This window comes from Bubalus kerabau, chromosome 15 (genome assembly GCF_029407905.1).
Source record: "Bubalus kerabau isolate K-KA32 ecotype Philippines breed swamp buffalo chromosome 15, PCC_UOA_SB_1v2, whole genome shotgun sequence".
NCBI lineage: Eukaryota > Metazoa > Chordata > Mammalia > Artiodactyla > Bovidae > Bubalus > Bubalus kerabau.
In genome coordinates this window covers 18042641-18056245 of record NC_073638.1, presented here as the reverse complement: position 1 = coordinate 18056245, position 13605 = coordinate 18042641, and the positions used below count along the sequence as shown (strand labels likewise).

The 13605-nt window shown below is 38.3% G+C and overlaps 1 protein-coding gene across 4 annotated transcripts in view; it reads left to right on the top strand.

Moving 5' to 3' along the window:
• POGLUT3 (protein O-glucosyltransferase 3) overlaps nucleotides 1–13605 on the top strand; it is a 35324-nt gene that overhangs the window by 13089 nt on the left and 8630 nt on the right. For 3 of the 4 annotated variants that reach the window (XR_008702802.1, XM_055547813.1, XM_055547815.1), the window contains exons 2-5: nucleotides 4427–4624; nucleotides 8691–8977; nucleotides 11093–11309; nucleotides 13006–13202. Coding sequence is in view for 3 of the 4 variants with exons in the window: in XM_055547813.1 (XP_055403788.1) it covers nucleotides 4427–4624; nucleotides 8691–8977; nucleotides 11093–11309; nucleotides 13006–13202 (899 nt within the window). In the remaining variant the exon portion in view is untranslated. The remainder of the gene's footprint in view (nucleotides 1–4426; nucleotides 4625–8690; nucleotides 8978–11092; nucleotides 11310–13005; nucleotides 13203–13605) is intronic. The other variant, XM_055547816.1, reaches the window with a different exon arrangement.

The window sequence follows — 13605 nt, the reverse complement described above, 5'->3', positions numbered from 1 at the left end:
GATCATAGAAAAAGCAGGAGAATACAGAAAAACATCTATTACTTCTTCATTGACTATGCTAAAGCCTTTGACTGTGTGGATCACAACAAATTGTGAAAAATTCTTCAAGAGATGGGAATACCAGACCACCTCACTTACCTCCTGAGAAATCTGTATGCAGGTCAAGAAGCAACAGTTAGAACTGAACATGAAACAATGGACTGATTCCAAATTGGGAAAGGAGTACGGCAAGGCTCTATATTGTCACCCTGCTTATTTAACTTATATGCAGAGTACATTATGTGAAATGCCAGGCTGGATGAAGCACAAGCTGGAATCAAGATTGCCAGAAGAAATATCAGTAACCTCTATATGCAGATAACACCACCCTTATGGCATAAAGCAAAGAGGAACTAAAGAGCCTCTTGATAAAAGTGAAAGAGAAAAGTGAAAAAGCTGACTTAAAGCTCAACATACAAAAAACAAAGATCATGGCATCCGGTCCCATCACTGCATGGCAAATAGATGGGGAAACAATGGAAACAGTGACAGACTTTATTTTCTTGGGCTCCAAAATTACTGCAGATGGTTACTGCAGATGGTGACTGCAGCCATGAAATTAAAAGTTGCTTGCGCCTTGGAAGAAAAGCTATAACCAACCTAGACAGCATATTAAAAAGCAGAGACATTACTTTGCAACAGACTTCTGTATGGTCAAAGCCATGGTTTTTCCAGTAGTCATGTTTGGATGTGAGAGTGGATCATCAAGAAGGCTGAGCACTGAACAATTGATGCTTTTGAAATGTGGTGTTGGAGAAGACTCTTGAGAGTCCTTTGCACTGCAAAGCGATCAAACCAGTCAATCCTAAAGGAAATCAGTCCTGAATATTCATTGGGTTGACTGATGCTGAAGCTGAACCTCTGATGCTGAAGCTGGCCGCCTGATGTAAGGAGCTGATTCATTAGAAAAGATCCTGATGCTGGGAAAGATTGAAGGCAGGAGGAGAAGGGGACAACAGAGGATGAGGTGGTTGGATGGCATCACCGGCTCAATGGACATTAGTTTGAGCAAGCTCTGGGAGATGGTGAAGGACAGGGAGGCCTGGCGTGCTACAGTCTACGGATTCACAAAGAATCTGACATGACTGAGTGACTGAACTGAACTGAACTCGCAGTTAACTTACAATATTTCAGGCCCACAGGAAGGTGATTCAGTTATACACATACACATATATTATTTTTCAGATTATTTTCCACTGTAGATTATTATAAGATATTGACTATAGGTCCCTGTGCTATACAGTAAATTTTTGCTGCTTATTGCATATCTAATTTTTTAAATTAGAAATCAAGCATTCTATTCACACTAAGTCAAACAAGTGAAATCAAAATGTCATACAGTTTTTAATTAGGTAAAAATTCATGTTTTCTAAAATATATATAATACATATTATTTATATGTATACAAAAACTTTTCTACTTTGCTTGATAAAGGCTTGAGAGAGAACTTCAGAAAAAAAAAAGAGATGGTGAAATTGGGAAACATAAGTAAATGAAATGGGAGCACTGAATATGAAATGACAAAAGTAAAACAAACTAGATAAAAGTAAAGGATCATCATATAGTCCATTTGTTTTTAAACATGGCTGCTCAATAGAAACATACCTGGAGCTTTGGAGAAAAAAAGCAATACCTGAACACTTGTATTTTTCAAAAAAATACCAAGATAATTCTGATACATATCTGGATTTCAAAAAATGATTAAAGGTTTTTCTATTAGTTCCTAGTTTTGGGTGATATAGAGTTCTATTATTTTTCTGTTGACCAATCATGATACAATGGTATTTAGTGAGTAACAGTTACATAATCCAGAGAAGGCGATGGCACCCCACTCCAGTACTCTTGCCTGGAAAATCCCATGGATGGAGGAGCCTGGTGGGCTGCAGTCCATGGGGTCGCAAAGAGTTGGACACGACTGAGCAACTTCACTTTCACTTTTCACTTTCATGCATTGGAGAAGGAAATGGCAACCCACTCCAGTGTTCTTGCCTGGAGAATCTCAGGGAAAGGGGAGCCTGGTAGGCTACCGTCTATGGGGTCACACAGAGTCGGCCACGACTGAAGCGACTTAGCAGCAGCAGCAGCAGTTACATAATCACAATAGTAAAAGATGCTTATCAGTTTTCACAATCAATAACCAAACACAAAATAAAAGATAATTACAATTGCAAGCCATATGGGGAACATGATTAACCTAACAATAGAAAACAATTACATACAATTTGGCAGAGGGTGGGATGGAGGCATCAAGCAGAGTGATGTGGTAAGTGGAAGTGCATACATGCACATGTTTTCATCTGTCCAGCCAGTCTATGTCTTTTGGTTGGTGCATTTAATTCGTTCATATTATGATGACTATCAATATGTATGAACCTGTAATCATTTTCTTAACTATTTGAGGTTCATTTTTTGTAGGTGTTTTCCTTCTCTTGTGTTTCCTGCCTAGGGAAGTTCCTTTAGCATTTGTGATAAAACTGGTTTGGTGGTGCTGAATTCTCTTAACTTTTGCTTGTCTGGAAAGCTTTTGATTTCTCCATCAAATCTGAAGGACAGACTTGCTGGGTAGAGTATTTTTGGATGTCGGCTCTTCCCTTTCATCACTTGGAATCTATCATGCCATTCCCTTCTGGCTTGTAGAGTTTCTGTTGAGAAATCAGCTGACAACCTGAAAGGAGTTTCCTTGTATGTTATGTGTCATTTTTCCCTTGTTGCTTTTAGTATTTTATCTCTGTCTTTAATTTTTGTCAGTTTGATTACTATGTGTCTTGGTGTGTTCCTCCTTGGGACTCTCTGTGCTTTCTGAACTTTATTGACTTTTTCCTTTCCCATGTTAGGAAAGTTTTTAGCTATTATCTCTTCAAATATTTTCTCAGGTTTTTTTCTCTCTTTCTGCTCCTTATGGGACCCCTATAATGTGAATGTTGATGCATTTAATGTTCTATCACAGGTCTCTTAGGCTGTCTTCCTTTTTTTTTTTTCCCATTCTTTTTTCTATATTCTGTTCTGTGGCATTGATTTATATCATTGTGCCCTCCAGGTCATTTATCTGTTCTTTGCCTCAGTTATTCTGCTCTTGATTCCTTCTAGTGTATTATTCAATCTCTGGTTTTTGTTCTTTAGTTCTTCTAAGTCTTTGATATGCATTTCTTGCATCTCCTCCATTGTTTTCCCAAGATCCTGGATCATCTTCATTATCATTATTCTGAATTCTTTTTCTGGAAGGTTGCCTATCTCCAGTTCATTTAGTTGTTTTCTCAGGGGTTTTATCTTGTCCCTTCATTTGGCAGATAGCTTTCTGCTTTTTCATCCTGATTAACTTTCTGTGATATGGTTTTTTCTCACATCTGTGGGATTGTGGTACTTCTTGCTTCTTCTGTCTGCCCTCTGATGGAGGAGCCTGAGGCTTGTGTAAACTTCCTGATGGGAGTAACTGGTGGTGGGAGAAATTGGGTCTTGCTCTAGTGGCCAAGACCTTGCTCAGTAAAGCTTTAACCCAATTATCTGCTGATGGGAAGGATTGTGCTCCGTCCCTATTAGTTGTTTAGCCTGAGGCGACCCAACCCTGGGGTCTATGGTTGGGTTAATGGAAACCTCCAAGAGGGCTTATGCCAAGAGGAACATTCCAGGACTGCTTCCGCCAGTTCCCCCATCCCTGTGGTGAGCCTCTGCCAACCCACACCTCTATAGGAGACCCTCAAACACTGGCAGGTAGTTTTGTTCAGTCTCCTGTGGGGTCAGTGCTCCTTTCCTCAGGGTCTTGGTGCGCACAAGATTTTGTTTGTACCCTGCAAGACTGGAGTCTTTTCCCCCAGTCCTGTGGAAGTCCTATAATCAAGTCCTGCTAGTTTTCAAGGTCAGATTCCCTGGGGATTCCCAGTTACCTTGTTAGATCCCCAGGCTGGGAAGACTGACATGTGATTCAGAACCTTCACAATGTGGGAGAACTTCTTTGGTATTATTTTACTCCAGTTTGTCGGTCACCCATCTGGTCAGTATGGGAGTTGACTTTTTCATGATTGCACCTCTCCTACCATCTCACTCCAGCTTCTTCCTTGTCTTTTGGTGTGGGATATCTTATTTTATTGGGTCCCAGCATTCTGCTAGTGATTCTTCAATAACTAGTTGCAATTCTGGTGCTCTCACAGGAGATGAGCACACGTCCTTCTCTTCTGCTGCCTTGAGCTGCAGGCCTCTGTTGCTTGGTTTAGAAGACCTAAACCAAATATAGTTCCTGGTGTCAAAGATCTTCAAAACTAAAATAATTTTGTTTACCATTGATGAAATGGTAAAAATAATAAACTTCTATGAAAGCTAAATAGAATAAAAAATAAACTGTGAAACAGAACCATGAAATAGAATTAATTATACTTTTTTTTATCCCTCCCAGGTCAAACACTATTCAGAGTAGTAATCAAATCTCTGTCACCTAAAGAGTTAGTTCGGATTCATGTCCCTAAACCTTTGGACAGGAATGATGGAACATTTTTGATGCGATATAGGATGTATGAAACTGTCAGTAAAGGGCTGAAGATAGAAGTCCTTTATGGTGATGAACATGTTGCTCAGTCTCCCTATATTTTGAAAGGTAAGTAATTATTACATAAACCAGAGCCAGCCTTATGTGTAGAACCCATGGCTTTCAGATTGCATTATGATGTTGTTAAAGACATGTGCAAAAGGATAAATGTGATATATATACCTCCTGGAATTCAATTCTCTTAATATCTTAGGGGAGAGAACAACTAAGTAATTTAAAGAGATTTAAATGACAAGCAAAAATATTCTTGTGTATTTACCCAGATAGTTACCATATTTAGTACTCTTCATTCTTTTTCATAGATACATGTTTTCATTTAGTACTATTTGCCTTCTACCTAAAGAATTCCTATTAACTTTTCATTTAATGTGAGGATGATGATGACTAGTTCTTCCAGCTTTTAGATATCTGAAAATATCTTTATTTTGTCTTTATTTTTGAGAGATATTTTGCCAGGTAAAATTATTCAGTTCAGTTGCTCAGTCATGTCTGACTGTTTGCAACCCCATGGACTGCAGCATGTCAGGCTTCCCTGTCCATCACCATCTCCCAGAGCTTGCTCAAACTCATGTCCATCGAGCTGGTGATGCCATCCAACCATCTCATCCTCTGTCATTCCTTTCTCCTCATGCCTTCAATCTTTCCCAGCATCAGGATCTTTTCTAAGAGTCAGTTCTCTGCATCAGGTGGCCAAAGTATGAGAGTTTCAGCTTCAGCATCAGTCCTTCCAATGAATATTCAGGACTGATTTCCTTTAGGATTGACTGGTTGGATCTCCTGGCTGTCCAAGGGACTCCCAAGAGTCTTCTCCAACACCACAGTTCGAAAGCATCAATTCTTCAGTTCTCAGCTTTCTTTATGGTTCAACTATCATATCCATACATGACAACTTGAAAAACCATAGCTTTGACCAGATGGACCTTTGTCGACAAAGTAATGTTTCTGCTTTTTAATGTGCTGTTTAGGTTGGTCATAGCTTTTCTCCCAAGGAGCAAGCAACTTTCAATTTCATGGCTGCTGTCACCATCTGCAGTGATTTTGGAGCCCAAGAAAATAAAGTCTGTCACTGTTTCCATTGTTTCCCCATCTATTTCCCATGAAGTGATGGGACTGGATGTCATGATCTTTGTCTTTTGAATGTTGAGTTTTAAACCAGCTTTTCACTCTCCTCTTTCACTTTCATCAAGAGACTCTTTAGTTCCTCTTCACTTTCTGCCATAAGGGTAGTGTCATGTGCATATCTGAGGTTATTGATATTTCTCCCGGCAATCTTGATTCCAGCTTGTGCTTCATCCAGCCCAGCATTTCACATGATGTACTTTGCATATAAGTTAAATAAACAGGGGGACAATATACAGCCTTGACATACTCCTTCCCCAGTATGGAACCAGTGCATTGTTCCATGTATGGTTCTAACTGTTTCTTCTTGACCTGCATACAGATTTCTCAGGAGGCAGGTAAAGTGGTCTGGTATTTCCGTCTCTTGAATTTTCCTCAGTTTGTTGTGATCCACACAGTCAAAGGCTTTAGTGTAATCAATGAAGCAAAAGTAGATGTTTTTCTGGAACTCTCTTGCTTTTTCTATGATCCAATGTATGTTGGCAATTTGATCTCTGATTCCTTTGCCTTTTGTAAATCCAGCGTGAGCATCTGGAAGTTCTCAGTTCACGTACTGTTGAAGCCTGACTTGGAGAATTTTGAGCATTACTTTGCTAGCATGTGAGATGAGTGCAATTGTGCAATAGCTTGAACCTTCTTTGGCACTGCCTTTCTTTGGGATTGGAATGAAAACTGACCTTTTCCAGTCCTGTGACCACTGCTGAGTTTTCCAGATTAGCTGGCATATTGAGTTTCACAGCATCATCTTTTAGAATTTGAAATAGCTTAACTGGAATTCCATCACCTCCACTAGCTTTGTTCCTAGTGATGCTTCCTAAGGCCCACTTGACTTTGCATTCCAGGATGTCTAGCTCTAGGTGAGTGATCACACCATCATGGTTATCTGGGTCATGAAGATCTTTTTTGTATAGTTCTTCTGTGTATTCCTGCCACCTCTTCTTAATATCTTCTTCTTCTGTTAGGTCCATACTGTTTCTGTCCTTTATTGTGCCCATCTTTGCATGAAATGTTCCCTTGGTATCTCTAATTTTCTTGAAGAGATCTCTAGTCTTTCTCATTCTATTGTTTTCCTCTGTTTTCTTGCATTGATCACTGAGGAAGTCTTTCTTATCTCTCCTTGCTATTCTTTGGAACTCTGCATTCAAATGGGTTATTCTTTCCTTTTCTCCTTTGCTTTTGATTGACAGTTTTTTTTCCCTTTGAGTACTTAAATATATTGTTCTGCTGTCTTCTATATCTGCTCACTTTCATTATTTCCAGTTATAAATCTGCCATTTTCTATATCTTTGATCCCCTGCTAAATATTTTTCTCTTTATCACTTTTTTTGAACAATTTGATTATTATGTGCTTTGATGTAGTTTTCTTCATATTTCTTATGCTTGAGGTTTGTGGATCTTTGGGTGTATAGCTTTCATCAAATCCAGCATAAAAATGGCCATAAGTTCTTCAAATATTTTTTCTGTTCTATCTCAGCTCTCCTCCAAGAATTCTAATTACCCATACATTAGGCTTGAAATTATCCCATGACTCAATTATGCTCTTTTCATTTAAAATTATATTTTTCTCCATTTCATTTTGTATAGTTTTTATATGTTTAAGTTTACAATCTTTCTTTCTATTATGTTCAATTTGTCATTAATTCTATCCAGTGTATTTCTCATTGCTCAATGCTTTCTCATCTTGAGCTTTTCTCTAGGATGCAATTAAGTTGTTTGGAAGTAAGTTGATCCTTCAAATTTTCTTTTACAATTTATTAGGCAGGCCCAGAGCCATGTTTAGTCTAGGGCTAATTATTCCTTACTACTCAGGCAATACATCTCTGCATATTCTGTCCAACCTCTATGAATTAGGATGCTTTCCAGTTTGGTTTGTATGAATAGGCACTTTTTCCAGCCCTGTATGAACCATGGGTATTATTGCCTCTAATCCTTATGGCCTTATGGATAGTTCTTTCTTTGTTTTGGACAGTTTATTCAAACATATATATTGATCAGTATGCTTTAAATATTTGAGAGGAACCTTGTACAGATCTCTGGAATTCTGTCTCTGTGCAGTATGTTCTACAACTTCTAGCTGCCTTGGACTTTCAGCTCTGTCTCAACTCAGTGAGACTTCTGGGCTCTGCCCAGATTGTTCCTGCCTGTTGTACAACCTAGAAACTCCCTTGGGCAGTAAACTTGAGGAACTATAGAGTTTACCTCATTTGTTTGTCATCTCTCAAACTCTATTCATTGCCTGATGTCCAATGTCTTAAAAAACTATTGTATCATATATTTTATCTGTATTTTTGTAGTTTTCGGTAGGATGCTAAATTGATCCCTATTTCTTATGCTGGTCTGAAGTAGAAATCCTCAAGAAAATTAGCTTTTAAAATTATTTTTATATTAAATATGGATATATTGTGAAATAAGGTAAATTTTGTACAAATTCTTTTTTAAATGAGTCTTCAGAATAGTTTCATATTTATGTCTGACCACTTTAAGCTTATACTTCAAGATGTCCCTGAGTTTCATATTTCCTTTTTGAGATGTGCTGATAGAGGTAATTTTAGGAATTCAGAGGAAGAGACCTTATCTTGTCTTTAAAAATCACCAGCCTTACTACATAATCATGCCTAAAAAGGAATACATTTTCTTTTTCCTTGTTGAAAGGTAAGTTTTATGCTCATCAGCCATTTATAGCTCATTGGAAATAAATTTATCAATGAATTGAATGAGTAGGTTACACTGGGAGATAATATGCTATATGTTACATTGAGAGAGTATATGCTATACTAGGTTATCTAGGGTGGGGTGAAAACGGGACAGAAGGTAAGAGCACAAGACTCTGACATTACTTTTACCACTGATTTGTTTACAGTAGATTATCCCTGTCTGGATAATCTTAGAGTTTACCAAGAAGTCATCCCATGCTCACAGCAGTGGCAGAAACAACTCCCTGTGTTGCGTTGCTTGTTAACGGAGCTTGGCATTCCACATGTTTTGCTTTCCTTAGGACCAGTGTACCATGAGTACTGTGAGTGTCCAGAAGAGGATCCTCAGGCCTGGCAGAAAACTCTGTCTTGTCCAGACAAGGAACCACAGATTGAAAAAGATTTTGCTTCTTTCCCCAGCATTAATCTCCAGCAGATGCTAATTGAAGTTCCGAAAAGGTTTGGGGATGAGAGGGGTGCTATTGTTCATTACACGATTCTCAATAACCACATCTACCGAAGATCTTTAGGGAAATACACAGACTTCAAAATGTTCTCAGATGAGATTTTGCTGTCACTAGCAAGAAAGGTATGAGAATGAATTCATTGATTCCAAAACCAAAATAGTTTAAGTATTTATTTGTAACATTTAATTCTTAGAATAATAATAGTAAAGAATGAAAATGGATTCCAGGCTTGAAAATGTACATCTCTCTACCACCTAAGTATGGATCAGTTGGATTTCTCTTTCCTTTAATATTTAAGTTAAATAGTTTGAGCCCTCATCTCAGGTAGGTAGACCGTATAGCACTCTCCCAAGTCTTCTGTGAACTCCCAGACGTTTATAGTTGCAAGGTGACTTCTTCAGCTTCCCCGTTCCTGCTGAGTACTCCTTCCATTCAGATTTCACTTCCTGCAGCAGTTTTCTTCTTGTCACCTCAAAATAAGTTGAACTTAGGACACATTTTCATTGTTTTAATCCTAAGTGCTTCTAAAAGATCTCGTGTATGGTACACTTTGTTGAATGTTGAGGTACCAGAAAGAGGTTATTTTGTGCCAATGCAGAATAAGCAAAACAAAAATCCTAAAATGTAGAAATAGACATCCCTGTGTAAAATAAGACTCTCAGTCATCCTTACCTCTGGGAATTTCTCACTGGCTGACCCTGATCTTCATGTCTAGGCTTCTTATGAAACATGATTGGAGCTTCTGTCTTCCAAAAGATTTCATATCCCCAGCACCTCCTCCTTCTATCCCTCTATTCAGCCCCTCTTTCCATATTTACAAAACTCCTATAAATCCTCTTAAGCAGAGCAATTCAAACTACCTTTTTTATTCCTTATTCCCAATCGTGCAGAATAAAGGAGGAAGAATGGGCATTTTTTTTTACCTTTCTCATCTAGAAAGGCCATGAAGGTAGTTTTCTTACCCAAAAACCACCTTTCCTGATATGAGTTATATATTCCCAAGCATATGAAATATGGGACTGCAATCAATTCTTATTTTAAATAGCAGCTGCCTCCTGCCTCCCCATCAGCCCGTCATGTGAGCATATTATGGGCATCTGATCCTAAGGGCAGTTCCTTCTTCCTGGACTACCACCAGTCCACTCTGCCCTGTGTTTCTGTATCTCTGTGCTTATGTGGTTTTCAACTAGGAATGATTTGCCTCTGAGAGGAATTTGGCAATGTTGCAACTGGGGACTTGCTACTGCACCTGGTGGCTAGAGGCCAGGGATTCTGCTAATTCTACAATGTGCAGGACAACGCCCTCAGGATAGAATTATCCAGACCAAAATGTCAGTGGTGCCAAGATTGAGAAATCCTCCTCTACAGTGAAAACTTCTGATGTGGAGCTTATGGACTATAGCCCACCTGGCTCCTCCATCCATGGGATTCTCCAGGCCAGAATACCGGAGTGGGTTGCCATTTCCTTCTCAAGGGGATCTACCCAACCCAGGGATTGAACCCAGGTCTCCTGCATTGCAGGCAGGCTCTTTACGGTTTGAGCCACCAGGGAATCCCTTATTAAATAAGCTACTAAATGATAGTAGGGGAGCACTAGGGTGAAGAATCATATCCCTTTGCCCTTCCCTTCATTCACGCCTTTCTGCAAAGTTTCCATACCTATAGTTACATACACACAAGTTTTAAATGCCGGCTCTGAAGAGAGGTGGCTAATTCCTGCTTAAGTGAATTGTCATGCATCATCCTCACCCTTGATTTTCTTTCTTAAAAAAAAAAAAATTTATGTATTTGTTTATTTTTGGGTGTGCTTGGTCTTTGTTGCTGCACAGGCTTTTCTCTAGTTGTGGTGAGTGGGGGCTACTCTCTAGCTGTGGTGTGAGGGCTTCTCATGGCTGTGGGTTCTCCTGTTGCTGAACACGGGCCATAGGGCATGCAGGCTTCAGTAGTTGCAGCACGTGGGCTCAGTAGTTGTGGCCCGTGGGCTTAGTCGCCCTGCAGCATGTGGGATCTTCCCTACCCAGGCATTGAACCTGTGTCTCCTGCATTGGTAGGCAGATTCTTTACCACTGAGCCACTGGGGAAGCCCCTCAATTATCTGATACTACTGATGACTGAGAAGCATCCTTCTCTCTTATATTTTAAAATTTATCAGAAAATTTTAAAAGTCAAAGAACCAAAGAATTTAGTATCAAAGACAGGTCTTCCTGACACTGATAAACATTCTTTTGTTTATTTAGGTCCTTCTCCCAGATTTGGAATTTTATGTTAATCTTGGAGACTGGCCTTTGGAGCATCGAAAAGTCAATGAAACCCCTGGCCCTTTACCTATCATTTCATGGTGTGGCTCTCTGGATTCACAAGATGTTATCCTTCCAACATATGACATCACCCACTCCACACTTGAAGCTTTGAGGGGTGTTACAAATGATCTCCTATCTATTCAGGGAAATACAGGTAAAAGTCATTCTCTAAGAAAAAGCTTAAAAGTAAAAAAGGTGAAAGGAATGTTCACTCAGAGAGAGTACGTCTATATATTTAAATAACCATTGTTCTTCTTTTCTAACCAGGAAAAGAGAAAAACAGCAGTCTGAACTCTAAAGTGGTTTTTGTTTAGGATTCTTCTAATTCAAAAATCAAAGATACATGATCTGGGCTACTAATGTCCAAAATCTACTATAACTGAGTCTCCTTTGAGTTGGTCACATGTAAATACCATTTGAAAATATATTTTAAAAATTTTTTTGTTCATTTTCTTTTTAAAATTGTATTATTTATTTATTTGGCTGCATTGGGTCTTAGTTGCAACATGGGGGATCTTCATTGCATCATGTAGGATTTTTTGTTGCCACTCAGACTCTCTAGTTGTGGTGCGCAGGCTCAGTAGTTATCCTGCGTGGCCTAAGTTGCTCCGTGGCACATGAGACCTTAGTTACCCCACCAGGGATCAAACCTGCCTCCCCTGCATTGCAAGGTGGATCCTTAACCACTGGACCACCAGAGAAGTCCCATAAACATATGTATTTGGTAAAACTTTCACTTAATGGTGACTCCAGTGCCTTTATATTGCTGGATGAAATAAAGGAGAATTCTGAAAAATATAAAGTTATATTCATATGTAAGATAACTATGATATAATTTGGATATTACAGCCTCCAGTAAGAAATTCTCTTCCCTGTTTCTGTCTCTCTTGATCCTTTACAATCTGAATTCCTTCCCTCCTATTTAATGGCCTTAGGTTTATGGTAATACACACCATTTTATTAAACTGAACTCCCTGAGTAGAAAAAAACACTGCCTGTCTTTACAAGGGTTCATTTCTATTTAGATCAGTTCAAGTGGACTTATTTTGTAGACAAGACTAGAGACTCCTTGTAAAGTCTCTAAAGATAATGGGAAATGAAAACTGACCTACTTTTTATTTGATATCGGTAAATTCCTGAAAAGTGTGCTAAAATAGTAAAGTGGTTGGCCACCCCCTAGTTTCTGTGATTTATGATTTATCCCTTAGAACACTGAGAAGTGTTAACTAATGACTTCTTTTTAGAATGATAGAAAGAGATCTAAATTAATTCTTCCTGATTATTTCCCTCCCAGGAAAGAGAGAATATAAATATATATACATAGTTTAGTTATACATATGTATTTTCATTTAACAGCTTATTAGAAAAATTCTTCAGTGTATTCAAATTGATGTGCTCAAAATTCTGAGTGACCTAAGAATTAAAGTTGTGTGGGTGTTACTTAATTGTATAGTTTGTTATAGTCACTCTAAGAATGACAGTCTAGTCTGTTGTGTGTGTGTGTGTGTGTGTGTGTGAAGCACAAAAGAAGTGTTAACTAATGTGAAGAAACTAATGTGAACCAAGTCATGGAATCTCTTTTTGCTTTTAACTTGATCCAGCATTGTTTTGGATAATTCCTGAAGTCATACCACAGGAACTCAACCTTTTGAGGGAGTTATCATTAGTACACAAAAGGATAAAAATTAGAGCATATTTTTCAGAAGTTACACTTACTTTAGAAGATGTATTGATGATAAAAGAGCTTTAGCATCTTAAATAACAAAGGTAGATTAAAGATGACTATACTTACCATAATACAAAAATGTCAAATTCATATTAGTATTTTTTTTATGGTCTCAAACATCTAGGACCTTCCTGGATCAACAAAACAGAGAAAGCTTTCTTCAGAGGTAGAGATAGCCGAGAGGAGAGGCTCCAGTTGGTGCAGCTGTCCAAGGAAAATCCACAGCTACTAGACGCAGGAATCACAGGATACTTCTTCTTCCAAGAGAAAGAAAAGGAGCTTGGAAAAGCTAAATTGATAGGTTTCTTTGACTTCTTTAAGGTATGTGATTAGGTCTTCCTGGATAGATATGAAGTGATGAACTTGTGTTAAAAGTCAAACAAACAGCTGGGGTTGGGCAGATTTCTACCCAGATTTTATGACCCAGCACACACGTTCTTTTCAGACACAGAGAATTACAAAACTCATGCAATTTCTTTTTTGTTTGTTGTTAACTTTGTCTACAAATAGCTCAGAACTGTATTTGGTACTCAAAATATAGTACAAGGATTAGTTTAGGATTTTGGTATATTTCCATGTTTTTCTCTTTTTTGTATTTTTTTAATAAACTGGGAATATAAATGTCTCACATAAAATGATCTTGTAAATAAAAAGAGTTTGAATTTCATTCTAGTAAAATGATGTTCAAGTCCCACCTCTAGTCCTGCCTCTGCTACTAACTTTT